Below are 25,598 nucleotides of genomic sequence, written 5' to 3'. Positions count from 1 at the left end.
GTGCAACAGCTGTACCATGAATAGTCAGACGTCTGTGGTATATGGATCAGATATCGGTGCATTCCGTGCGTTCGATGACCAGAATTTCAGCCTCGCTGATATGAGAAAAGCTGCTGAAGAGCTTAAGGAAGATATAATCACAATGGATGAGCATATCAATAAACTCAAAGAGATGTTGGGAAGTGAGTAATTTTTAAAAATCTTTCAGGTAGATTTTTATCCAAATATTTTTAATTAGGAGATTTATTCGTTTTTTAACTTGCATTAATGTTAGAACCACAGTTTATTTTGTTAGTCCCGGAAGCGTTCATCCTTTAGCACATGACACAATTATTCAATCTGTCATTAAAAAAATGCCAGATTGGCCATTCGATTCCCAGTTAAATTATAGTTTTGTCAAATATTTTCGAATTAATCGCTAAGTGATCCATATTAATTTTTTTTTCTGGTTCTGACTATCTAAGAGTATAATCGAAGCATTCAAGGTTATTATTACAGTGTTTTCAACCTGATACCTGCGTGTGTGTTTTCTGCATATTTTGTGCTAGAAAATAAATTTCTGCGTTTGCATAATAGCTGTTCCTAAACTGAAACAAACCGGGAGGTAAAGCAGAGTCCTTAATTCTCCGAAATGACTGCTGTAAACAGGTGAAGAATACCTCTGACAATAATTGTTCTGGTGTTGGACTATTTGAAAGAAAAATGCAATCTTCGAAATTCCATATATTTGTCTATGATTTGTGATTTGTTAAAGTATCTAAACTTTTTTCTTTTTGTTCATTAAAAGAGATGGATGAATAATACAACAGTGCTTTTTGAGACACGCGATATGAACATATACATGTCTTCTGTATTGTTAAACTATCAGTAGCTGAATTTTATGTAAACAGTGGAGGGGACTGCGGATACAAACTATAAACGGTGAAAATTAACTAGCAATATTGCATGAGTTTTAAGCGAAAAGGTGACATTCAAAAGAATAAATAAAAACTAATTATATGCTGGAAAAATATAATACTATTTATTTTATACTTATTTCCTTATTTCTTACAGATCAGAAAGACTTTGTTTCAAGAACAGACAACAGTTTCCTTTTGGCTTTTCTGCGTGTGAGAAAGTATGACGTCCAGAGAGCCTTCGATTCCATCCGACTGTATTATAAGATGCGACTGAACATCCCGGAATGCTTCAAGGCATCAGGACTTGATGAAATCCGTCCAATGTTCTTGAATAATTATGTCACCGTAATGCCTTACCGTACACCAGAGGGACAAACGATCATTATTATTGACATGGGTAAGTTAAGACTTAAATACTTAAGTTTTTTCTTCTGAAATACCTTCAATTAGTAGGATTTAATTATTATCTCAGTACAGTACTGATATACGTGTATTAATACTCTGTTGGAATAAAGTAGTCAGCAGAAAAAGTTTAAATTTCTGATGAAACGTAGAAAACTGCGATTCTATTAAAAAAGCCTTCATCTTAGAAAAAAGGTGGTCCTACATCTTATTAAGGCGGAATCATGGTATTTACTTTAAACTTTAATACTTTTTTTCTTGTAGAAAGGCTTATACGTTGGTAACACATGACTATGAAATTATTTAAGGAATTTACAACGTATACTCGAATATTAATTAAAAGAAACCTTAATAAATACCTCCTATATTTCGGCAAGGTTGCATTCCCATCTTCATGGGAATGTGACATTGACCACGACCAATACAACCCAACAGGCACGCAGGCATGTGTTCAAGAGCAACTTCAAAAAGAAAATGAGGCAGAAGAGAGAAACTACTGTTGTTCCTAGAGTCCTAATGGTGCCACCTAGCGGGCTATATTGGGTTGTCTTGGCTGTTCTGCTGATGTTCTCATGATGCAAGCTTTCCAAATTTTGGGCAGACTCATACACCCAAATTTGTTGAGGTTTCAAACGTTTTTTAGAGCTGAGGCTGATTCTATGAACAATCTTTCATATTTAAACTAGCTGCGTTGTATTAACGTGGCTTTTTTCCAACGTATACTGTGGCGGATATCCAGAGCATGGTCTATAAGTCCAGAGTGGCTGCACTGGTAAAACCGGATGTAGTCTTTCTGTTCTGAAATCCTGATATTTGCTGTCCTGCCTGTTTGGCAGTATAGATGTTGTGCGTATTAATGTTGAATAGAGTTGGGGAGAGTACAGCTCCCTGTGGCACTCCACAGGTTACTGGTAGCTCTCTACTTCCGTTTGATCTGATGCGTGTGATATTCTTTCTATTTTGAATGTAGTTTGAAAACCACCTGTGAAGAGGACCGTCTATTCCAACATGCCTCAACTTTTCTAATAAGGTTTGATATATGAGTATATCAAATGCTTTCGTTAGATCAATAAAGACTATGATGGCAATTTTGTTTTTGTCTAAGGCGGTATTAATTACTTCTGTAAAGTCTTCCAAGAGAGATGTTGTTCCCTTATTTTTCTGAAAATCGTATTGTGTTTTGGGAATAATACGAAAGTCCTCTGCATATGCTGTGATTTTCATTAGTACGATCCGTTCCATAATTTGATTGATAATTGGTAATGGTACTATGGATCTGCAATTGCTGATTAAATTTCTTTTTCCATGTTTGTATATGGATATGATTATAGCGGTCTTTACCATACTTGGTATCTGTCCTGTTTTAAATATTTTATTTAGTTCATATCCGTAGGTCTTATACCATCAATTCCTGGGGCTTTGTTTGGTTCGATTTGATGTATTACAGAGAAAACTTCTGTTTCTTTTATGGTTGAGAACCATGATGTCTGTTTTGCTTGTGGTCCAAATGGAGGATCACGTTTTGTGATTGGGGGAATATTTCTGGGCAGTTCTTGGATGGAGTCTGCAAAGTATTGGTTAAAGTCATTTGCTAGTTTTTGTATACGTTTTGCGTCTTTCATGAATTACTGTGTTTTATGGTTTCAGAGGCGGTGGTATTGGGAGCACAATCTATCATCTCGTTGATCAGATGCCAGGTTTGTTTCATGTTGTTTTGTGCAGAGGTTAATTCATCTGTGCAGTAGTTTCTTTTTGCATTTCTTATTTGTGTTGTAAGGCGATTCCTTGTAATCTTCTATTCAGTTTTAAAAGCTGCGTTATTTGGATATCGCTTTAATTCTTTCCATAGGGAGTCCTTTCTGTGTATTTATAGGATTAAGTTTTGTGTTATCCATAGATTTTGGGTTGCTCTTGAGCGTATTCTGATTTTTTGTAGCTTTCTTATATATTTCATCCAGTGTGAGTTTAATGTGTGGTATAAGATATCTGTTGAGTATGGTGGCGCCAAGCCCAGTCTGCTTTCTTATTTCGCGGTTGACTATTTCTTCGTTTATTGTTGTTTTGTGTTGCTTTTCATATGTGGAGTATTGCATGGATATTGTCTTAGGGTGCAGGTTAAGGGCTTTGAAGTAATGATCTGCTACTTCGGATTTTATGACTGATACAGTGTAACTCTTTCGTGGTGCTCGGATCTTTATATGATGTAGGTAGGAAGCAGGGATAGTATTTCCGAATATTTCTTCTCTGGTACATGATGATATTGTTGGAATTAGATTAGCATGGGTAGCGTGTCTAGGTATTGTACAGTTGTTCTGGTTTTTGTTTGCAATATTTATGTTTATGTCGCCGATTATCATTAACTATTCGTTTGAGCATATTTCTTGGTGTGAAAGCCAGCAATTGAATTCGTGCAAGAATTTTATCATGTTTACGTTTGGTGGCCTGTAAATATCATATAGTATTATGGGATGCTGAATAGTGGTGGTATTATTGATTTCGATGCAAAGAGTTTCAAGCATGCTGAAACTGATAAACAGCTTCATTTGCTATTAATTTATGTTCGATATATATAAATATTCCGACCCCTCTTGTTGTTTGGCAGCATGATCTACGTTGTTGGAAGCCTGGAATTTGGAAAGCAGTCGATTCGTCAGTAGTTACGGATACTTCTGTTAGGACCAATATATCAATAACACCGGTGTAATTTCTCATATAAGCCTCTAACAAAAACAATGTTTTCAGATGCTTCTGATTTTAATATGCAGGATGGAGAGTCCTCTCGTTTGTACTGTGTGTTGTTTCCATGCATCAAGCGAGTCAAAAGTACAATTGCTGATGTATTATGATGTACTCACATCTATTTGATGGTTCACATTCATTTTTGTTGTGTTGAGGACTTCTTTGTGAATTAATTTGAAGTCTTTTGTTTCACTCTGGCAGCCTATCTATGTCTTCCAATTTTTTTTTATTTGTATCGACTTTGAAGTTTGTGACTTTCTCAAGAATATCTTGCCGTCTTTGATCCACAAAAATTAATATTTTTTTCTATTTTTGCTTTCTGGCTTGGTACAACAGATTATTTAACACCATTCTGATTGAATGGTGTTAAATACCCAGTTAGAAAGATTGGTGTATTGTCTCGATGCATTTACGTCCTTGCTAACTGGTTTTTCCAGTCTGATGGCTTTTATGAGATTGTCTCTTGTGGACTTGCTTGTCAGATGAACTATGACTGGTGCAGGTCATGGCAAGCTTTGTTTTTTGTTCTTCCTGTAAATCCGATTTATGGTCTAAATAGCATTATGCTGTAGGGGATGTGAATTGCATGGCCTAACTTTAAAACTATGTCTCTGATATTTCCTGTGGATGCAGTTCCTGGAAAACCGTTTATGACAAAATCTTTTTTATGTTTTTGCTGATTTTAGGGAATTAAGTTCTTGACGGAGTTCGGATGTGTCTTTCATCAATTTGTTTTGCCTGTCAGTTAATACGTTAATGCTGATTTTAATATATTTTACCGTTTGTAAGGCTTCTTCGACTGTTGAATTATTATATTTAACGAACTCTTCATATTGGCTAATTTTTTTGTTATTTGTTTATTCTGTTTATGAAAGATTTTTTGGGAAATATCTACTAAGCTGGCTTTTATATTCTCTAAATCGTTTTCTAGTAATAAATTTACGGAATTCGAATTATAAGACTCACCTGTATTTTTTTTTCTCTGTTCAATTCATCGTCCGATTCGGCCTCCGTTGTAATCGGTTGCGCCGTAGGTGGCGGCATTTCTTTGTTCTCTCTGCAGTATAGTCACTTCCATTCCTCTCGTTTGGCATTGGATTTGCGTTGCCGTGTTGTTTCTAAAAATCTGGAACATGTAAAGTGAAGATTCCTAAGGCATTTCCTGCAGGTTATATGACTTCCGTGGAACAATCAATAAATTCCTCAGACACTTGTTCCAGTTGATGATTCACCTTTTTTCCCTTGAGCAACTGTAAAAATGGCGACGTCCTTTTTCTATGCTCATTAGTGACCATGTTGAAATCTGTTCAATTTTCAGCACTTAAAATTTGGATTCCACTTGGCCGATTTCGGTGAATTATATATCATTGTCTTCAGCGTAATAAGTAGAATTACTTTATGATACCTTTAAATTAAAAACAGGAGTTATAACCACTTTAAAACTATAAAAAACAGGAGCAGCGATACCATGCAACCGTTCGTATGCCTGTACAGTGTCCTCTCTCAATTTCTTTTTTTTACATATGATACATACATTACATACATTTGATTACATATGATACAACATTCCATACATTTGTTTATATATGACATATAAATTACATACATTTGTTTATATATGATACGTACATTACATGCATTTGATTACATATGACACATACTTGATTACATATTTTTCTTTTAAAAAATTAAATCCCTTTTTTTAACTAAAATCCGAATAATACTTTGATTACATATTTACAAACAAGTTTTTTGTAACAATGATATTCATACAGATTTTTTATTTTTTTCCCTGTATAATGTATTAATAATAATAATAATAATAATAATAATAATAATAATAATACACATTTATTCATTTTCCAATGAGCTATATATATATATATATATATATATATTTACCAACCAAACCCATATATCACACTGAAATGTGATATATGGGTTTGGATTTTTTTTTTTTTTAATCTTGGATGAGATTTAATTTCTCAGCTTTCATCCTCGAAGCTTATTTGTAAGCTTATCTGAGAATGGCACCAGCTAGTTATTATTTATTGGTTTGTTTGCTGTGTTGAGAAGTTACGAAATCGAACTGATATTTAATTGGTTTGATTTCCACCGCAACCGTTGATTGAGGAATTCGCGTGCGCCACGCGAATTCCTCAATCAACACATTTACGATATTCCACACATTTACGATAACTTGGAATGACTTGATGCATCGCTGAACTGGAAGCTTGAACGAATATATTGTGTTTCATTAAGTTTGTATGGTATTTTCGGTGCGTGTTTCTTGTTCGTAGTATGTCCTTAGAGCTCTTTTCAGGCTATTGTAGTTTGTAAGGATTCTCTATTCATAAGATAATTTGTTTCTCATATCTGGGATATGGCGCATTTCCGAAGTGATTATTGTATTTATATGTGATATAATTAGTTGTCTGAGATCTTGTTATACGGTATGTATTTCTGACTGTCCTGTAGTTGGCATCGAAATAATGTTTTAGCAAATCTGCATAGTGAGATAAGTGTTTTGCTGTCAGTATTTTGTGTTCTGACATTGCAGTGTTTATAAGGTCGTGATTTTCTCTTTGTTCCCAAAAGATCAGTTTTGTCATTTTGTGCTGTAACAACATTAATCTATTTAATTTGTAGGGTGCACATAAAACATAGGTAGTTATAGCGTATGTTAGTATATTTTGGCATAGTGCTTTGTATATTAGTGTTTTTAGGCATGTGGGAACTATGTCCTTGAACCTGTAGAGTTTGCCAGTTAGTTTTCGGAATTTGTTGTTTAGGTGATTTATGTAGCTATTCCAGTTCATATCTACATCGAAGTAAATTCCAAGGTATCATATTGTTTCGACTTGAGCGATCGTAGTGGTTTTACTGCTCTGTGTCTTTTTTTATGTTGGAGAGTGGGTGTTGCATGGTTATATATTTGTTATCAACTGGTCGAGTCAGTCGATTTCTGAATATCGTTAATTTTGTCTTATCTGAGTTTAGATGTATGGAGTTTTTCTTGAGCCAATCTGTGATCAGGTTTATGTCATGTTGCATATTTGTTTGGGTCCTGTTTGTGTTTTTATGGATAGATGTTATAGCTGAATCGTCTGCATATTGGAAGATCATACCTTTGAGAGGAAGCTGTTTAATATCGTGCGTGTAAATGTTGAATAGAGTTGAGGAGAGTACAGCACCCTGTGGCACTCCACAGGTTACTGGTAGCTCTCTACTTCCGTTTGACCCGATAGGTGTGATATTCTTTCTATTTTGAAGGTAGATTTAAAACCACCTGTGCAGAGGCCCGTCTATTCCGACATGCCTCAGCTTTTCTGATAAGGTTTGAGGTGTGAGTATATCAGCTTTAGTTAGATCAATAAAGACCATGATGGCAATTTTGTTTTTGTCTAAGGTGGTATTAATTACGTCTGTAAAGTCTTCCAAGAGAGATGTTGTTCCCCCTTTTTTTTTTTTTGAAAATCGTATCGTGTTTTGGGGATCATATGAAAGTTCTCTGTATATGCTATCTGTACGATCCCTTCCATGATTTGATTGATAATTGGTAATGATGCCATGGTTCTGTAATTGTGATTAAATTTCTTTTCCATGTTTGTATATGGGTGTGATTATGGCAGTCTTTAGCATACTTGATAGGTGTGCTGTTTTAAATATTCTTTTTTAATAATAAATATTTAAATAATATTTTTTTCAAATATTTACATATATACAATGATCGTCTATTCAGTATATTATTTACAAGGTTCAGCACTTTGTGCTACATATGATGAGATTTAAATAGTAATGATGATAACAGTTTTTTTATATAACAATCATAATAATAATTTACAATTATATTGTTCAGAGTTACAAAAGTTGTATAATATTACATGTTGTAGTTTACTATTGTTTTTTCAAGTTTGAAAAGGTGCGATTATACAACAGCATTTACACATATGCAATCTAATTATTATATTTCCTTATTCTCACAAACATACAGTGTAAACTCATGATTTACATTTAAAAGAATTTTTTTTTTACGTTGCATACATTTGTTACAGTTATTATATACATTACATACATTTGTTTACATGTGATATTTACATTACATACATTGGTTTCCATATAATACATACATTGGTTTTCATGTGATACATACATTACATGCATTTCGTTACATATGATACATCTTGGATGAGAACTAATTTCTTTGCTTTCATCTTCGAAGCTTATATGTAAGCTTATCTGAGAATGACACCAGTTGGTTATTATGTATTCGTTTTTTTTTGCTGTGTTGGGAAGCTACGAAATCGATGATTGAGAAATTCGCGTGCGCACACACACACACACACACACACACACACACACACACACACACACACACACACACACACACACACACACACACACACACACACACACACACACACACACACACACACACACACACACACACACGCACGCACGTACACACGCACGCGCACACACACACACACGCACGCACGTACACACGCACGCGCACACACACACACACACACACACACACACACACACACACACACACACACACACACACAATAACTTGGAATGTATTGATGCGTCGCTGAACTGGAAGCCTGAACGAATATATTGTGTTCCATTAAGTTTGTAGGGTATTTTGGGTGCGTGTTACTTGTTCATAGTATGTCCTTAGAGCTCTTTTCAGGCTATTGTAGTTTGTAAGGTTTCTGTATTCAAAGGTAATTTGTTTATCATGTCTGGGATGTAGAAGTTTCGCGTGGCCTTTCCGTAGTGATTATTGTATTTATATGTGATATAATTAGTAGTCTGACGTCTTGTTATACGGTATGTATTTCTGACTGTCCCTGTAGTTGGCATCGAAATAATGTTTTAGCAATGTGGCATAGTGACATAAATGTTTTCCTGTCAGTATTTTGTGTTCTGACATTGCAATGTTTATAAGGTCGTGATTTTCTCTTTGTTCCCAAAAGATCAGTTTTGTCATTTTGTACTGTAGCGACATTAATCTATTTAGTTTGTAGGGTGCACAGAGAGCATACGTTGTTATAACGTATCTTAGGATACTTTGGCATAGTGCTTTGTATATTAGTGTTTTTAGGCGTAGGGGAACTGTCTTTTAACCTGTAGAGTTTGCCACTTATTGTTCGGATTTTGTTGTGTAGATGGTTTATGTGGTTACTCCAGTTCATATCTACATCGAAGTAAATTCCAAGGTATCGTATTGTTTCAACCTGAGTGATTGTAGTGGTTTTGCTGTTCTGTGTGTTTTTTATGTTGGAAAGTGGATGCTGGATTGTTATATATTTGTTATCAACTGGTCGAGTCAGTGGATTTCTGAATATCATTAATTTTGTCTTTTCTGAGTTTAGGTGTATGCAGGTTTTCGTGAGCTAGTCTATGATCAGATTTATATCATGTTGCATATTTGTTTGGACTATGTTTCCATTATTATGGATGGATATTATTGCTGTATCGTTTGCGTATTGGAATATCTTACATTTCAGTTGTAAGTGATTAATATCGGTAACTGATATCTGATAACTGATATCGGTAACTAAGTGGTAACTGATTAATATAATAATAATAATAATAATAATAATAATAATAATAATAATAATAATAATAATAATAATAATAATAATAATAACTGTCGCATGGGGAAAGTGATAACTGTTCCAATTACCAGTGTTTCAGACTGTCTGCAGTCTTGGAGATAAAATGTTACTCATCGAAGTCACCCGTAATGGGGCTTCATTAGGACTAGATAATGTGTGCTCTTAACTGCATCCAAACTGCATATATCTTGAGTTATGCTTTGTCGGAATTTAGTTGTAGTTGCGACACTTTAATTCTATCCAGGAAGTTGAAGAGATTACTGATGGAGTTGTTGTCCGTAAAGTTGCCCAAGTCATTCCAATAGGCTGTTATTTTGGATTCTTCTCTGGTGATTAGAATTGGTATTCCTCAAGCGGCGAAGGAATTGCGGATTCCCTGTTGGAAAGACTCAAAGAACAGCGAGAAAAAATGGATATCCTTGTTTGACCCCTTTTTAGATCGTAATGGGATCAGATAAATATCCGTTAATTTGGAGTCGGGTAGAGCTGTTATTGTAGCCTTCCCAGAGGATGTAAATGATGCAGCTGATTATTCCTGGAAAATATTGAACACGAATGTCTGTGTATTGAACGATGTAAAACTTTTGCTTAAGATCAATTAAGAGCAATGCCATGAGTATTTTTCTGGTGGATACCAGATAGGGCAGATCTCTGATGAGGAACAGATTAAATTATGTAGATCGCTCTGGGAAGCCATATGCTCGGATGCTTACTTTGAGTCTGTTGCTGATAACTCGGTCAAGGATGTTGTAGTCCTTGCTGGATAGACTAATAGGCTGGAAGTTCTTGATCAGGGAGGGATCCCTGTTTTCCTTGGGGATGACCAGCCTATGGCACTCCACGGACCTCTCTGTCACGTTGCTGGTGGCAAGGATGATTTGCCAGGAGAACGGGAGAACTAATATAAAGTACCATGTTTCACGGTAAAACTCTGCCCCCAGTCCGTCTGTACCTGTCGCTTTCTTAGCTCGGCATTACTTGAAGGCTGTTATTACTTCGGCAGCCGTGAAAATGACGATCCAACTTGATTCGATGTGCAGAGGGAAGGCAGTAATATTCCAAGAGCAGTATCGAGATCTACCGTCATCTGTATAATTGATTTTAGTGCCTCTGGAAGGTTTGCACAAGATATCTGAAGTGGAATTGATATTGTATCCCCTTCCCTAATGTTGATAATAGTTCACTCCTCTCTGAGCTTTCAAAAACGTCTATTGTAAAAGGCAACTGACAGCCTATCTTCCGAGCAGGTGTGTTCGGATCTTGAAATTTCTTTCCTACACTTGACTTTGGTTGACTGCGTCTATTTCGACATTGATTTCCCGGACGACGACATTTGTATTTGTATTTCGACATTGATTTCCCAAGGAATACCACCACATGGTATTCCTTGGCGTTGGCTAGCTACGAACCACCACCTTTATTTGTAGAGGACAGAGCCGTGATCTGTAAAGGTAAGCAGGTTCTTGGCCCTATTCTGTCATTTCTTGCTTCATAATAAGTGTGAGGTGCGACAAGTGTCCCATTCTCAGCCAGCATTGGTCCACGTGGAAGAATGATGATGAATCTTGACTGAGAAGAGAAACCAGGAGCCTGATGGTAGCTTCCAGGGTCTCAGATTGATTTCTACTTCAAGATGGTGGTACGTGAGAGAAATTATTTCATGGTCCGAAATATTGCTGCTGATGTTGACGTGCTATACCTTTTGGACTCTACAAAAGAGCGACGGTTGGTTTGTAAAAACATTTTAGCCAACTCCTTGGCTAAACAACGTATTGTCACTAGAGGGTGGATTACGATTTATCCAAACATCGGTGAGCTGAGTATTTCTTAGATGTATTTCCAAGTCTCTATAGCCGGATATTCCTAGTGTTGGGGTCCCTCCTATATTGTCTAAGACCGGGTACGCTTCACAGTTAAATTTACCCCTCAAGATGACGTGATGGACGCCATAGAGATGGTTGTTGAGGTTCTGGAAGAACTCTGGTTTTGCAGGTGAGTTATCTGGATCGTATATGGTAAGGAACCCGGTAGTACAGCCTCGGTACTTCCAGCCTATGGCGAGAATTCATACTTCTGCATCCCTTTGGATGTTGTGTAAGGCATATAGGAGAGTTGCTAGCATGAGTAACCCAACTCCGGCACTGAATCGAGTTGAGCCGAAAGCTCCAGTATGTTGTCAAGCGGTATATTTGGCTCAATTCCTGCATGTCTTTGCAGTCACAGAAGTGTGTTTCATGCAGGAACAGTAGTCTGATGTTATATGTAACATTAATTTCCACACCAACTCCTGTTTAAATAGTAATCGGAGGCGTCTGATGTTAAGAGAGAGACGATGCAAAAGTTGGGGGCATGAGTGGTTGTTATACCCGGCCTAAGTCTTTGATTCTAAGTTCTTTATGGAATCTGAGTAAGCACTGGATTCCTAGGAGAGTAGTGGGATATCCGACTCACTGGTGGGCTTGCCTGTAGCTTAGAACACAAGTTCGCTATAACTTCGAACTTGTATCTTCCGTGTTTATCCTGAAGCTAATTACTTTTCGAGTTGTTGAATTGTGACCCGTATTCCTGTTTATTTTATCTTTGGCGTTGTCTTCTGTTGAAAGGGAGTGGTAATTCAGCTTCATTTTCTATTCTTTCTGATTTTATTGTCCTGGATTTTAGTTTCTTCTTTTGCTTCGGAGCTGGTTCCTAGTCACGTTTTGATGCCTTTGATGATTCTGTGGTATTTCTCCCTCTTCAAGTTGCATATCTTTTGCAGGGGATGTGGTCACTGGCTACAGATGGGAGAGACTCGTCCTCGGTTTTACCCGCTGCTGTGGGTGTCAGTTTGATGACAGCTTCTGCATAAGTTGCTGGTTCAGTCGGTGTATCTCGAGTGGTAGCCGGATCAATTTCTGGTGTCTGTTTTATTAGTTTCTACTAGGTGGTTTTCAACTGAATGGTAATAGCAGGTGCCGTCGTAGAAGCCGATGGTACTGCGGTAGCAGCAGCTACAGACGTTTGAGGCATAGCAACTTTCATTGTCTTTCCGAGGACTGTCTATGAATAGGTCTTCTCTCCGGTGTTCTTGGGTTGTTGTGGAAATTCTTTTTGATAGCGTGGTCACGGTAGGCTAATGTGAAAGTTGCTGAATTGTTGCCCCTACTCAAAGGCGAAGGTGCGTAGTGGGCAGCTGGCTATTAGATGGTGAGGATTTTTGCATATTCGGCAGAGGTTAGGGCTCTGGACTCGAGGACAGTATTGCCAAGATGCTTGCAAATACTGCCCACCGCTCTGCTGTATCCCTTAAGAGGAAAGTATTTTTGCCTGTAGATCTGCATGTGCATTGTGCCGGTTTGCCTGATGTGATAAATGAAAATGATTTTCGGAGTGAAAAAAGCCCTCCATTTCTATACGAGACAAATAACTCATCATTTGATCGAAAATCATGTGATTAAAGTTCCTCACGTACCAGACAGAATTTCGACCCGAGTCGTTCCAACCAAAGTGTTCGTTTTTAACAACTGAGCTACGCAGTCTCAAAGAAGACATTTATGTTAGTTTAATAACCGCGCTTTGAAAAGCTAGAGCAGAAAGACAAACAGGACAAATACATATTATGCAATGGATACCATTGGAGAAGATATTTTCCAGTGATGAGGGATGGTCAGATTAATACACTTCAAAAAATTTTAATTTATTACACGAAATTATTCGTTATAGTGCATTAAGTTGAATTAGCAATCACCAGTTCCGTTTTGGAACTGGCGCCGAAGTGGATGTACGTACTTAGTTCTGGGCGTACCTCAACTGTACTTATACACTACAGAAAAATGATAGCAGTAATCGATTTGTTTTATCAATCCAATGGAAGAAAAGGGATTTCTTGCATTGAGGAAAGGTGTACTATATTTCACTACATCAGTTAATGAGAAAGTTTGTTACTGGAATCTCAAAAACAGGTGTCATAAATTCGTCCATTTCTGATGATTATATATTGAATGTTTGTATTACAGACAATGTTTATAAATCCCAAAACATTAAGACATAATTCCCCGCAGTAAATTTGGTATTTCTGTTAATTTGATAGACTTTCGTGATATCTTATTTTATTTTTATGTTAGGTGCTACTGATCCAGCCGCTCACTCTCTAGCCATGTCTCTCCGTGCGATATTCCTGTCACTTGAGTGGTGTCTTCAGTCTGAAGCTTCCATTATCAACGGAGTCCAATGGATTTTCGACTACAAGAACTTTTCCTTTAGCCACTTAAAACAGTGGCTTCAGTTAGGACTTGCGGCATCAGCTATACAAGTCTTTCAGGTCAGTAATGCAGAACTCAAGAGGACCATGTCAAGAAGTCATTTAACGTTGTTTATTTTTCTTTTTTTGTTTTATTCTGCTTTCAGGTATGATGTGGAAAGACGGCACAACCGACTGAATTCGAAATGAGTTTTTCGGACGGTATTATTATATGTGCAGTTAAGAAAACATATATTCCAATCAAAGTGTGTTGGCTCAGTGAAGATTAATTTCTTGTCTTCAGGAAATACTCCAAGTATTCAAATCCTATTGCGAGAATGGATAACAGATGACTGTAGTAGTGTCTCAAGTGAGGTTATTGACCTTTGTCATATCTGTTTATCAAATCTGTTTATTCGAGGCTCCAATGGGCTAACGTTTGATGTAAGGTGAGAGTTGAGCAATTTCACGATATTCTCTTTCCCAGGATATTAATTATGTACTATAGGTTGACAATCTTTCGTAAGTGGGAATATCAATTTAGTACTGTATTCGATAATTTGTTGGCACTCATAGTATTGCTATAAGTAGAGAAAATGAATATATTTAAATGATTTTATTGGTTAGTTTGGTGAATTCTTAAAAAGAGAAAAGTATTGATCTTGCATTTGTCTTGTTTGATGTGTAAATGTAACACTAAATTAATATAAGCAATTAGGCTACTAAAAAGTCGATAGGCAATGTATAGCCTCTCGCAGTAAAGTCATCCCCACCTTACTGGCGAGCATTGCCGTCACAGAAGTATACTTTCCAAAATGGCGACTATAACTCCAGTTGGTAGTTATCTTTCATCTATTGGTGAAACACCGCCATCTTGCTTATTAGAGTTCTGAAGTAGCTGCAACCAACTACGTTTAGTCATCAGAGCAAGGTTACTGGTTTAGTATCCCGCCACCACCTCATCTCATATGTAGTGAGTGATATCTTTTGGCTCAAAATTTCCATACCAAATCGTCCTGCCCTTTTCATATGCTGTCTCTAAAGCTGTTGAAACTTCTTAAGCATTCTGACCTCTTTAATTCTCTCTCTCTCTTTCTAATGCTCGACTGAAAGTCGAGCATTAGAAAGAGAGAGAGAGAAAGAGAGACTGGTTAAGAGAGACCAGTTTTTTTTGACTGGTAATTTCAGTCGAAATAACCAGTCAAAAACAATTCTCTGGGAATGGCTCAACAACAAAACTGCAACTGCTCAATTCGCATATGCTGCAGCTCGCAACAGCTATAAAGGAATCATAATCAAATTTAAAGGTTTTGAAAGGTCCAATGCTGAAAACTCGCCTCCTACCCAAATGGCAGTTTTTTTACGGATCATTTTGCTAAGGATATTGGGTGCAACGTTTGCCCACCCAAGTTTACACTACTTTTATATACGAATGGTATGGAAGTCACTTCACCTGAAGACAAAGCCGACTTACTGATGTTAATTTTTTTTCCAATTGTCCACTGCACCAAGAACTGATCTCTCTCTCTCTCTCTCTTTCCCTCCATATTAACCATAGTCTTTGGTGCAAAAGAAATCCGAATAATGCCTAATAACCTGAAATAAAACAAACAAACCGTCTAGTCCGTATGGCCCAACTATTGTAGGACACATCAAGACCCAGAACTAACTTGTATACTCCAGAATTTAAGCTTATCATGTTTTTCCTCTTCAGTCTATGCTATTAGACTACTATCTACCCTAAAGCATGGATGCCAGTTCCAAATCCAGTCCATACCAAAGAAAAGTGCTAAAATCAACCAGAAAACTACAGTTTAATCGCTCTCACTCGTTGCTTCAAAATGTATAGAGAAGGTCCACCACAACCAATTTCTAAACCACCTAGAGGCCTACCAACTAATCTGTGGCCAGTAATATAGCTTTAATAACAAACAACATCTCTCTATACACAAGCAATGAAAAAATTCGAAAAACGTATTTAGTTGTCCTCGATATTTCTAAGGCATTTGATCAGGTTTAGCACAGCGGCTTACTTAGAAACCTACAACCTGTGGTCTGCCTTCCACACTCTAGAACTATTTCGCCAACTTTTTCCGTGGACGCACATTAAATCCTGTGATGGGTGGTTCCTCTACTCAGATTTCCTCACGAATGAAGGAGAACCCCATGGTTTGGTTCTTCATTTCCTTTCTTCTTCTTTTACATAAATGGCCTGCTCTCGCAGACCTCCAACCATATCCTCACGTTTGCTGATGACAGTGCACTCTATTCCTCCTTCTGATTAATAAATCTTATAGTGTTCAAGTATCAGAAACATCAGGGTTCACACCTATGATCTGAACTTCTAACTCATAACTATATCTCAATAGGTAAAGGAAAACACTGTAGTCTTCAGTGCCACAAAAACCCAGTCCTGTATGGTCTCTCGGAAGAAACAGCTTTTATCCCTCCTGCTTACTTTCAATAATACTGAGTTATCCAAACAGGATCAGATTTTTATTATTTAACTGATTTGTTCCTGCCACCTTATTCTGCACAAAAACATTTCAACTTCGCTTCTGCAGCAGCCAAAACATTAGGTGTAATTTTTCGAAAAGACACTACTTCACCACTGGTAACTCTATACAAATCCGATATCTTCCCAACCATGGAATATTTTCCCATATTTGGGTTGGTGCACCAAAATTCTCTCAAGGATTGTTCGATTCTATCCAGATGGGCAATACGGATAATTGAATTAATAATCTCTCTTTCACAAATCATTTCATTCACATATCCACCACGTAGAAGAAACCGCAATGTTTTCGATATGTCTCAATAAATTCATAGCAAAATTCCCGCTTCTTAACTTTGAAATAACAATCGCAGGCAAACACACAGGCAAGCACGTCCCCTCACCACACACCCACAGACAAATCTCCAATCTCCAGCTCCAAGTTCGAAAAAAAAACTAGTACTGCATGTAAAGGACAACCCAAATGAATTCCATCGTTATGCTGTAAACAAAAAAATAAAGAAATAATAAGTGTTAAAAAATAAACTCCACTCAATGTGTAGATTGTTTGCCTATGACAGATGCAGAAGTGATTGTTGTACGAATTGTGCTCATTTTTATAGAGCTGATTTTTCCCGGTATAAGGAACAGTGTCCTCAATAGGTCACTGTAATAGAAGGAATGTGTAATGTAACGATTGCATGAATTGAATAAGAATTCAGCAAACTGGGTCGATGAGATATTAGCATGGATAAAAAGTGTGCAAAGTTGAAATGCCTCTGCCACTGACTATGCTGAATAATGTGAAAATCATGGCAGTTGTTTTCACAATAATAGAAAGAATACGGTATGTGATAATCCCATTGCACTAAAGTCATACAAAGCCCCGATGTGTTTAACTATTCGCTTATTGATATCTCTGGAGTGACAATAAAGATTTTTTTTTATAATAGATCCTGGTGTTACTCTGCAGGGGGAAACTGATTAGCCACCGGAACTTTGGGTGCAAGTACATAGGAAATTAAAGTTTAATGACTATATAAGGTAAGATTACAAACACAACTAAGATGATAATTGCAATGCTAAATCGAACACAGGCATGCAAGGATAAGGACTAATGTGGACTCTTTACAAGGTATTGATAGTATCTCATCTGGACTACTGGGCGCATATGCGATCTCTTGTTTTCCGTCGAAAATGCAAATGCATTGGAGAAGATGGAAAGAACAGTGTTGAAAATGATATCGGGACTGTGAAATGTAGATTATGAAGAGAGACTGAAAATTTTTGAACTGCACACACCTTCGTAAAAAAGCAAACATACAAACAACCAACGGTTAGTATGGCAACAGACTAACAAAAATGACAATAACAAGGACTATCCCTAGGGTCCTTGTCAGTGGGTTCAGCGCCCCCAGATTTAATTAAAAATCTAAGCTTTTCTTCCACTTCTATTGGTTCTAAATTCAGTAAACATGCGAAAATACTTAAGGAGTATAAAATTAAAGCATCATTTATCCCTTTCACCAAAATATAATCACTACTTCCATCAATTAAAAGTAGACAACTGATCTCCTGAAATTACCCAAATGTTATAGCGTATGCTATACATATATGGAAAATATCAAGCTACTACCTGACAAAGAAAACTGTTGAACAGCGCAACTAGAAGCACAATAAGGCATAAATTGCCCAGGAATTTAGTCTACAGCACCTCCGTTTCATCTTTTCTTATCAGCTCCTTCACAAGATCTCTCAACAGAAAAATGTCACTCTCTGTAAATTGATTAGTAAACATTACACTTCTGTATTAAAAAAAAATTCTGGATATGTCCTTAGCTCTTGATTAATCAGGCCTATATAGGAATATATATATATATATATATATATATATATATATATATATATATATATATATATATATATAAATATATATATATATATATATATATATATATATATATATATATATATATATATATATATATATATATATATATAAATATATATATATATATATATATATATATATATATATATATATATATATATATATATAAATTTATTTGTACATCTGAAGAAGTTCTCTGTAATTAGCAAAAAAAAAACTACTCCTGTCGACAATACATATTTGGAAGCTTTTAAGATTTAGAAGAATTTTGTAAGTCCATTTTCGTCAAACGTTTTACAGGAAAAGGCAAGGGAAGAAAGAATTTATATCGGTAAGGATATTTTAACCATATCTGTCTTCATTTCTTCAGAACTAATAGGAATGTGAAGGATACGGATTCACCAGAAAGCAAATTTATCTGGAACTTGTAAAAATAAGTATATATTACCGTTCTGATCTCATTACTTTGAAATAACAGTTTATTAGTAACTTTGACCACCGTGCACCCGCATAAAAGTTATCCATTTAGCAATTTTTGTTCACACCTCCAACCTACATCTCAAAGTACCGTTATCATACCCATAAGATAAGCAACACATTTCCATTCCTTCAACTATTAATTTTAATAATTACTTTTCTAGTTTCAGTTTTAAGAAAAGAAGTTCATAGTTTTTCATGTTTAATTTTAATTCCTCTGTTAAGACCCTTTTAACAACTAAAAGTAATTCGTTCCATTCTCAAACAAATCTACTTTTCATTGATCGGTCAGTTGATTTCTAAAGTTCTGCAAAGGATTTGCCAAACTAAAGTTACTCATAACATTTCTTACTTCATCTGGAATCAGATAAACGCTTTAATATTTGCTACCAAAATAACGCGTCGGAAATTTCCGTAGTCGGTGCTCCACCTCGGATATGTTATGAGCAATGTTTCCTGTTCGCGCGGATTTTAGCAGTTATATAGGGAAAATTTTCAAAAAGGTCTACGTGCGTTGTTGTCGTGCTTTATGCTGAAAAGAGCATAGCTGTTTGTTTTAGCAGTTGCAGAAGCTGAGGCGCGAGAAAAAGAGCTGCATGTTATCGGCCAACACAATTTTATATCTATTATTGAAAACGATGAAAAGCGACGTGAGATCGTTATTGCTGAAAATTATACAATAACGTGTTTTAATAACGCTAAAGTTCGCCATGTTATCCTTATTTTATTGAAGAATAATGTAGAGATTAAAATTTCATGTATAATTTATTTAAAGGAAAAATGAAAAATATATCAGATTTGGAAGATTGTTTGACATGTGAAAATTAGTAACGAAGAATGCAATTTGTGTTGAATTTTTTAATGTACTGATTATGCCCGTTTTCATTTGTAGGGTGGTATTCCGGTGCGTCACAAGGCTTTCCATGTTGTGTGTAACTCGGAATTCTTTGAAACTTTATTCACATACGTTCTTAAGCCAGTGTATAGTAAGAAACTCCAAGACCGAGTAAGTATTTTAACACTTTAACAAATATTTCGAATATTTCTATAATGAAAATAATGATATTTTAAATTTCAGTATAATTTTTTGATAGAAAACACAGTTTTTTTTTAATTAACAATTGTAATTTCTTATTGATTCATAAAGTATAGAGCACAGGGTTATGCATGGAATAGCATATCGGGTAAATGGCCTCCACGGCTTTGCTGGCACATACGCACTCTTTTGTCGAAATTTTCCATGACCGTTTTGCATAAATGTGGCTGAATTTTGTTGATACAGCGCTCAATTTCCTCCTTCAAGGCGTGGGTGGTCGTGGACTTGTTGGCATAAACCTTAGACTTCAAAAAACCCAAAGAAAAAAGTCCAACGGCGTTAGGTCACATGATATGGGCGGCCAATTCTGATCACTAAAACGGGAAATTACACGACCAGGAAATGACTCACGCAGTAATTGAATTGTTTCTCGGGCTGTATGGCATGTGGCACCGTCTTGTTGAAACCACATGTCGTCCACATCCATATCGTGCAATTTAGGCACACAAAAATGGATTATCATGTCGCGATAGCGAGCACCATTAACTGTTATTACCTTACCAGCCGCATTTTCGAAGAAGAATGGACCGATGATGCCTCCAGCCCAAAATCCTCACCAAACAGTGACAAGTTGTGAATGCATTTGTTTCTCAACAATCACTCGTGGATTTTCTGAATCCCAAACGCGACAATTTTGTCGATTAACGAAGCCATCAAGATGACAATGAGCCTCATCGCTGAAGATGATTTTGTTCGAAAAATAAGCATCCACTTGTGATCCATGCAATCTGTTGAGACAGTAGATCGATAATTAGCACAACTAGACTGAGGAACAATAAAGTATTATCCACATTGTTTTATTTTTCATTAAAATGACTCAGTAGGATGTTTAAATAATCGTTGCCAATTGCGTAAAAAAGAACATAATATAAGAAATATTTTATGCGTAAGTAACCGTTATATTTGTTGCTTAAGAGGCACGTTTTGAACAAAAACTAGCTTTATAAAAAATTCATTGGTTATTTTTTCGTATTGAACAGTGAGTTTCACTGGTACAGTCTCAGTCTTGGAAGTGTTTCTCGCCCCCGATGGAACATCGAGATTCCTCTTGTCTCAGAACAGGTATACGAGTTCATGTTCTGAGATCAAGTATGAACACACTGTGTTTGTAGTTATAATACACTAGTCTTAAAACCTTTGTTAATACGGCCATCATTCTCAGTGACAACGATATTATGTTGGTTCGAATGCGGACAGGATTCTAGAAAAACATTTTCGAGTAGAGTTGTTTTCTAATCCAGGCTGGTCCTCATTACTTCTAGTTTTTTGTTAGAATTTCGTCTAACAGGAGAGAAACTTATGAACATAATTTTATAAGTTAGTCAGCTATTTTACATGGAGGGGAACAGATTTTTCCTCGAAAAAAAAACAGAGATGCACGTTCGACAATACACTCGATTTTCATATATTCAGAACTCATAGATATTACTTCACAAATAAGTCCAATAGATATCGTCACCGTACATCTGGTTCGATCACCTGGGATAACAAAAAGTCTCAATAATTATATAAATGCGGAAGGTTATCGATGAAACACATTCATCAACAGCATTACCTGGATTACCTCACTTAGAATCATCGTAGAAGTTGTAGCTTTTTCATGTGCTATAGTTTCCTCTTTCTACGTATGTTTTTACTAATAGTTGTCCAAATGTTTCATGAATTATTTGACATATAGACATTTCTCCTAAAATCTTTACGCACTTTTAATATGACATGGTATTGTTAATTTGCTCTTTCGTTTGTAGATGATGGTGCACGGATGTAATATGAACTCCCTGTATCAACACATTCCTCCTTCTCATTTGCCACCTCAGTATGGAGGAAACGTAGAACCCGTCAGTGGAATGTCACTATATGAAAAGCTGGTAGAATGGAATCCCACGTACAGATCGTTCTGCGACTATGGCTATCCAATGTGGAACAGTAGCAGTGACGGTTCACAGTTTGGTCGGAAATCTTCAGAACCAGTTCTCCATGGTTATAAAAAGTTGGAAGATAATTTTTGTGCCTCAAACTCATCTCAGTGATTATTGTTTACAGAACTCTCTATAGAAATTATTAATATAGAAAATTATTTGAATAAACAGCAAAATGCTTCTAAAATTATTCATGTACTGTATTTTTGAAACGTTTTTAATAAGTATTTTAAGAAAAAAACAGCTCGTTTTGTAGTTGAAGTTATTACAGAAACATATACTTCTTAAGTTGTAATTGACCTTCATTAAAATTGATCAAATGAACATTTCATTTTAATTCGCTCTTTTATTTTTCATGGTACACTTTATGTTTCAATTTTGTTTTAGATTATGTTTATTACACATTACAGTTTTCATGTTAAAATTGTGTTATTCTTTTACTACTCAGCAATTACAAAATTTATCCAAGGTTTTTCATGCCCGAAGATATCAAGTAGGGTGAAGAAACACCCGCATGCCTTTTAAAGGGTAATAAGAAATATTCTCTTAACAAACAGAAGCTAGAATAGTGTTCAATAATGTAACAACAACAACAACAACGATTTATTGTTAGATCTACACATAATGATGTTATTGTAATAATTATATTTTTGAGCACTATATAGTACGGCATGCACCTCGTAGCTACCGTTTTGTTACCGTGGTTGAAATGGTTAGAAACAGATATTTTTTTTATAACGACTACCTTCAAGGTTACAAATGTATTTATTATGATGCTTATCCAGTTCAGAACCTCGGTGACATTTAAATGTGGCCTGAGGCTTCTTTTCCTTACTGCTCAGCATTTATTGCGTAATTTTACAGAGATGTGATCATTTTCAAATTCAGATGTGTGGGAGAGCGTAATTGGAATATCGAAAGTGCGTGATTCTATATTTAAGTAGACACACACACAAGTTTAGAATAGTTTTAACAAGAGGCAAGAAAAATTACATTACTTATTAATTTCTCTCAGTATTTAGATTTATTCTTTGGGAACTTAAGTAAGTTGTTATTCACCAAATGCTTTTCAGAATTTTACATAGTATCCCCTTCAACGTTTCTACTGCAAAAAGTTATCCTAAACTCTTCAATAGAAAAAATGGAACAGTTATCGTTAAAAATATATATTCGATTTGTTGTTACAATAGAAAAGCAATCAAATATTTATTAACATTCACTCTTCGAAATAATTCTTTGAAAAAAAAAGAGATGATATAGAATTCAAACTTTTGTATGTGTTATGGTTACTGACCTCGAGATGGCGGCAGTTGTGTGGCATATTATTTCCGACAGATGCCTATAAAATCATCGTTAGACTTGTGCCAGCTATCTATGATGGCGATTGGTAAAGATTGCTGGTCCACTACTATTCAAGAAGTTATTTCGAGGTGAACAAACTTGACTACTCCCTTTACGGAATAAAAACCTTTATCAGATAATTTAAATTAATTTAGTTTTTTATATTACTTATTCATTTTATATGAATGGTAGTAGACATATCAAATTTTCTTACAGTTTTTGTGCTAAGGATTAAGTAATCATGAAGCACTGCTCAAAGCAAACCTAACATTGAATTTTTCAAGCCAATTCAGAGATTGTGTTCTCACCTTGACAATGAAGTTTAACTCCATTCCATCTAAAGACGATTGGAACCATTCATTTCCTGGTATGTTTTGATCAGACAATGTGTCAGTTAGACAGAGAGAAAACTCTAACAACTGGATGGTCTATTGATGTTCCAGACTATACAGTTCAGAAAAAGAAATAATCATGCATTCTGATAACCCGCAATGGTATTTTAATGAGCGTAAAAAGAAATATTATTAAGCTATCTGGGGAAGGGTGATGCATGTATGAGAAATTAGTTGATGACACCGAAATAGATTTCAAGATTGGAAGCTTTCTGATTTACGTAATTAATTTCAAATTTTTAATAATCGAATTTATTTGCTTACTTTCTAATTTAAGGTATACATTTTTGGTCGTTTTTATAGATAGAAATACACTTTTATTAATACAGACCGGTATTTTACAAATAAACATTTATTAAAACCTACCAGTTTCGCCAGCAAACTGTCTGGCTTTTTCAAGGTATTACGGAGATATGAAAGTAAATGCAAATTAAAAGGAACATAAAAAAAAAAAAAAAAAAGGAACATAAAAAAAAACAAAGTTTTTTTTTATGTTCCTTTTAATTTGCATTTACTTTCATATCTCCGTAATACCTTGAAAAAGCCAGACAGTTTGCTGGCGAAACTGGTAGGTTTTAATAAATGTTTATTTGTAAAATACTGGTCTGTATTAATAAAAGTGTATTTCTACTTTCTAATTTAATCGAAGTTTTTGGGGAAGGTACTGCTTGCGTTTATCATCAGTGACGTGGTGACGAAATTTGATATTCAGTAAATTTTTACAAGTTTACATACAGGGTGTCCCAGAATTAGTTATCTCTTTCAGTGAAATGTGACAAATTTTATAAAAACTCATGTTTATTGATGTTTATCACGTTTAGTATGTGTTATAAATGTAAACATTTCTAAATTATTTCATGATTTCATTTTCATCTCCTTTCAGAACCCTAACTCTAATAACATATCCAAGACAACAGTTCATAGAATCTTGCTATAGACAGTGATTAAAAGGGCTTATCACATTCAGGTACTGCATGCCATAAATGAAGAGGATTATCCAAATCGAGCAGCAAGCTGTACAGAATTTCTGTCTGATTGAAAACGGAGGTTTATTGGATAGCATCTTATTCAGTCACGAGGCAACTTTCCACACCAGTGATAGAGTCAATCGACACAATTGTCGTAGCTAGTCCAATGAAAAACAATCTGAAGTCATAGAATTGCAAAGAGATTTTCCAAAAGTTACCGAGTGGCTTAGAATGACTAAATCGAAATTTATGGTCTTTCTTCTTTCGGGAAGCATCTCTAACTGGTACCGTCTACCTTGATATGCTTCAGTAGTTTCTGAACCGCATCTTCTTCATGATGGAATCCTTGATGATGTTCTATTTCAACAAGATGGAGCACCATGTCATTAGGCACTAATTGTCCGAGAATACCTCAACAGACGCTTTCCGAATCGGTGGATTGGACAGAGGACCTCGAATGTGGCTTTCACGTTCGCCGGATTTGGCATCACTGGATTTCCTTGCAATGGGGTTTCATAAAAACAAACGTTTATCGCCAAAAGGTCACTATCTTAGCTGAACTTAAATAACACATTCAGTTGGCAGAGCAGGGCATAACTCCTGAAATGCTTCAAAATGTGTTTCACAACTCTAAAGATAGATTTGAAATTTGCAGGGATACAGACGGAGCACATGTTGAAAGTTCTTCATAAAGATTTAACTTATGATTTACAAATCTATCTATTTGTGTGTCATAAGTAGGTAATAAACATGAAATTATGTCAGTTTTTAATAGATTTGTCCGATTTCATAGAAACAGATAGCTAATTCTGGGACACTTTGTATAAGCTTTATTTATATTGACAAACGTTTATGTTCATTACGTCGATTTCGATATTTCTATAATACGTTTTAGTATTTAATAAATAGCTTTTCATTAAAATTATCGTATATATAAATTTATGCTTAATAAACTGTAATATTATATACCTAATATGATGTTTTCATTATGAAAACTTCACCACGCTAGATGTAAAAATATCAGTAAATATTTCTTTTTAGTTTTCTTTTCTCATCCTTTTAATTTTTAAACAAATTTTAAATTTTAAACGGATTTTAAAAACACATAACACGGAGTATATAAAGTTTAAT

The 25,598-nt window shown here is 35.5% G+C and overlaps 1 protein-coding gene across 1 annotated transcript; it reads left to right on the top strand.

The window, feature by feature from the left end:
* Positions 1-16: 16 nt before the first annotated feature.
* Positions 17-21,877, top strand: LOC150106972 (alpha-tocopherol transfer protein-like). The gene is made up of 5 exons (XM_090393523.1): positions 17-182; positions 1,054-1,296; positions 13,774-13,970; positions 19,644-19,757; positions 21,596-21,877. Exons 1-5 carry the CDS (start codon positions 17-19, stop codon positions 21,875-21,877), a joined length of 1,002 nt encoding a protein of 333 aa, XP_090249649.1.
* The last annotated feature ends 3,721 nt before the right edge of the window (positions 21,878-25,598 follow it).

This window comes from Typopeltis vanoorti, chromosome 5 (genome assembly GCF_054136105.1).
Source record: "Typopeltis vanoorti isolate ZY-2024b chromosome 5, IOZ_Tvanoo_1.0, whole genome shotgun sequence".
Taxonomy (NCBI): Eukaryota; Metazoa; Arthropoda; class Arachnida; order Uropygi; family Thelyphonidae; genus Typopeltis; species Typopeltis vanoorti.
This window is presented reverse-complemented; position numbering and strand designations above follow the sequence as displayed.

Coding starts and splice junctions, on each gene's coding strand:
- LOC150106972 (XM_090393523.1), top strand. CDS start 17: ATGAATAGTCAGACGTCTGTGGTATATGGATCAGATATCGGTGCATTC. Junction 183..1,053: donor ACTCAAAGAGATGTTGGGAA/GTGAGTAATTTT, acceptor TATTTCTTACAG/ATCAGAAAGACTTTGTTTCA. Junction 19,758..21,595: donor GTAAGAAACTCCAAGACCGA/GTAAGTATTTTA, acceptor TTTCGTTTGTAG/ATGATGGTGCACGGATGTAA.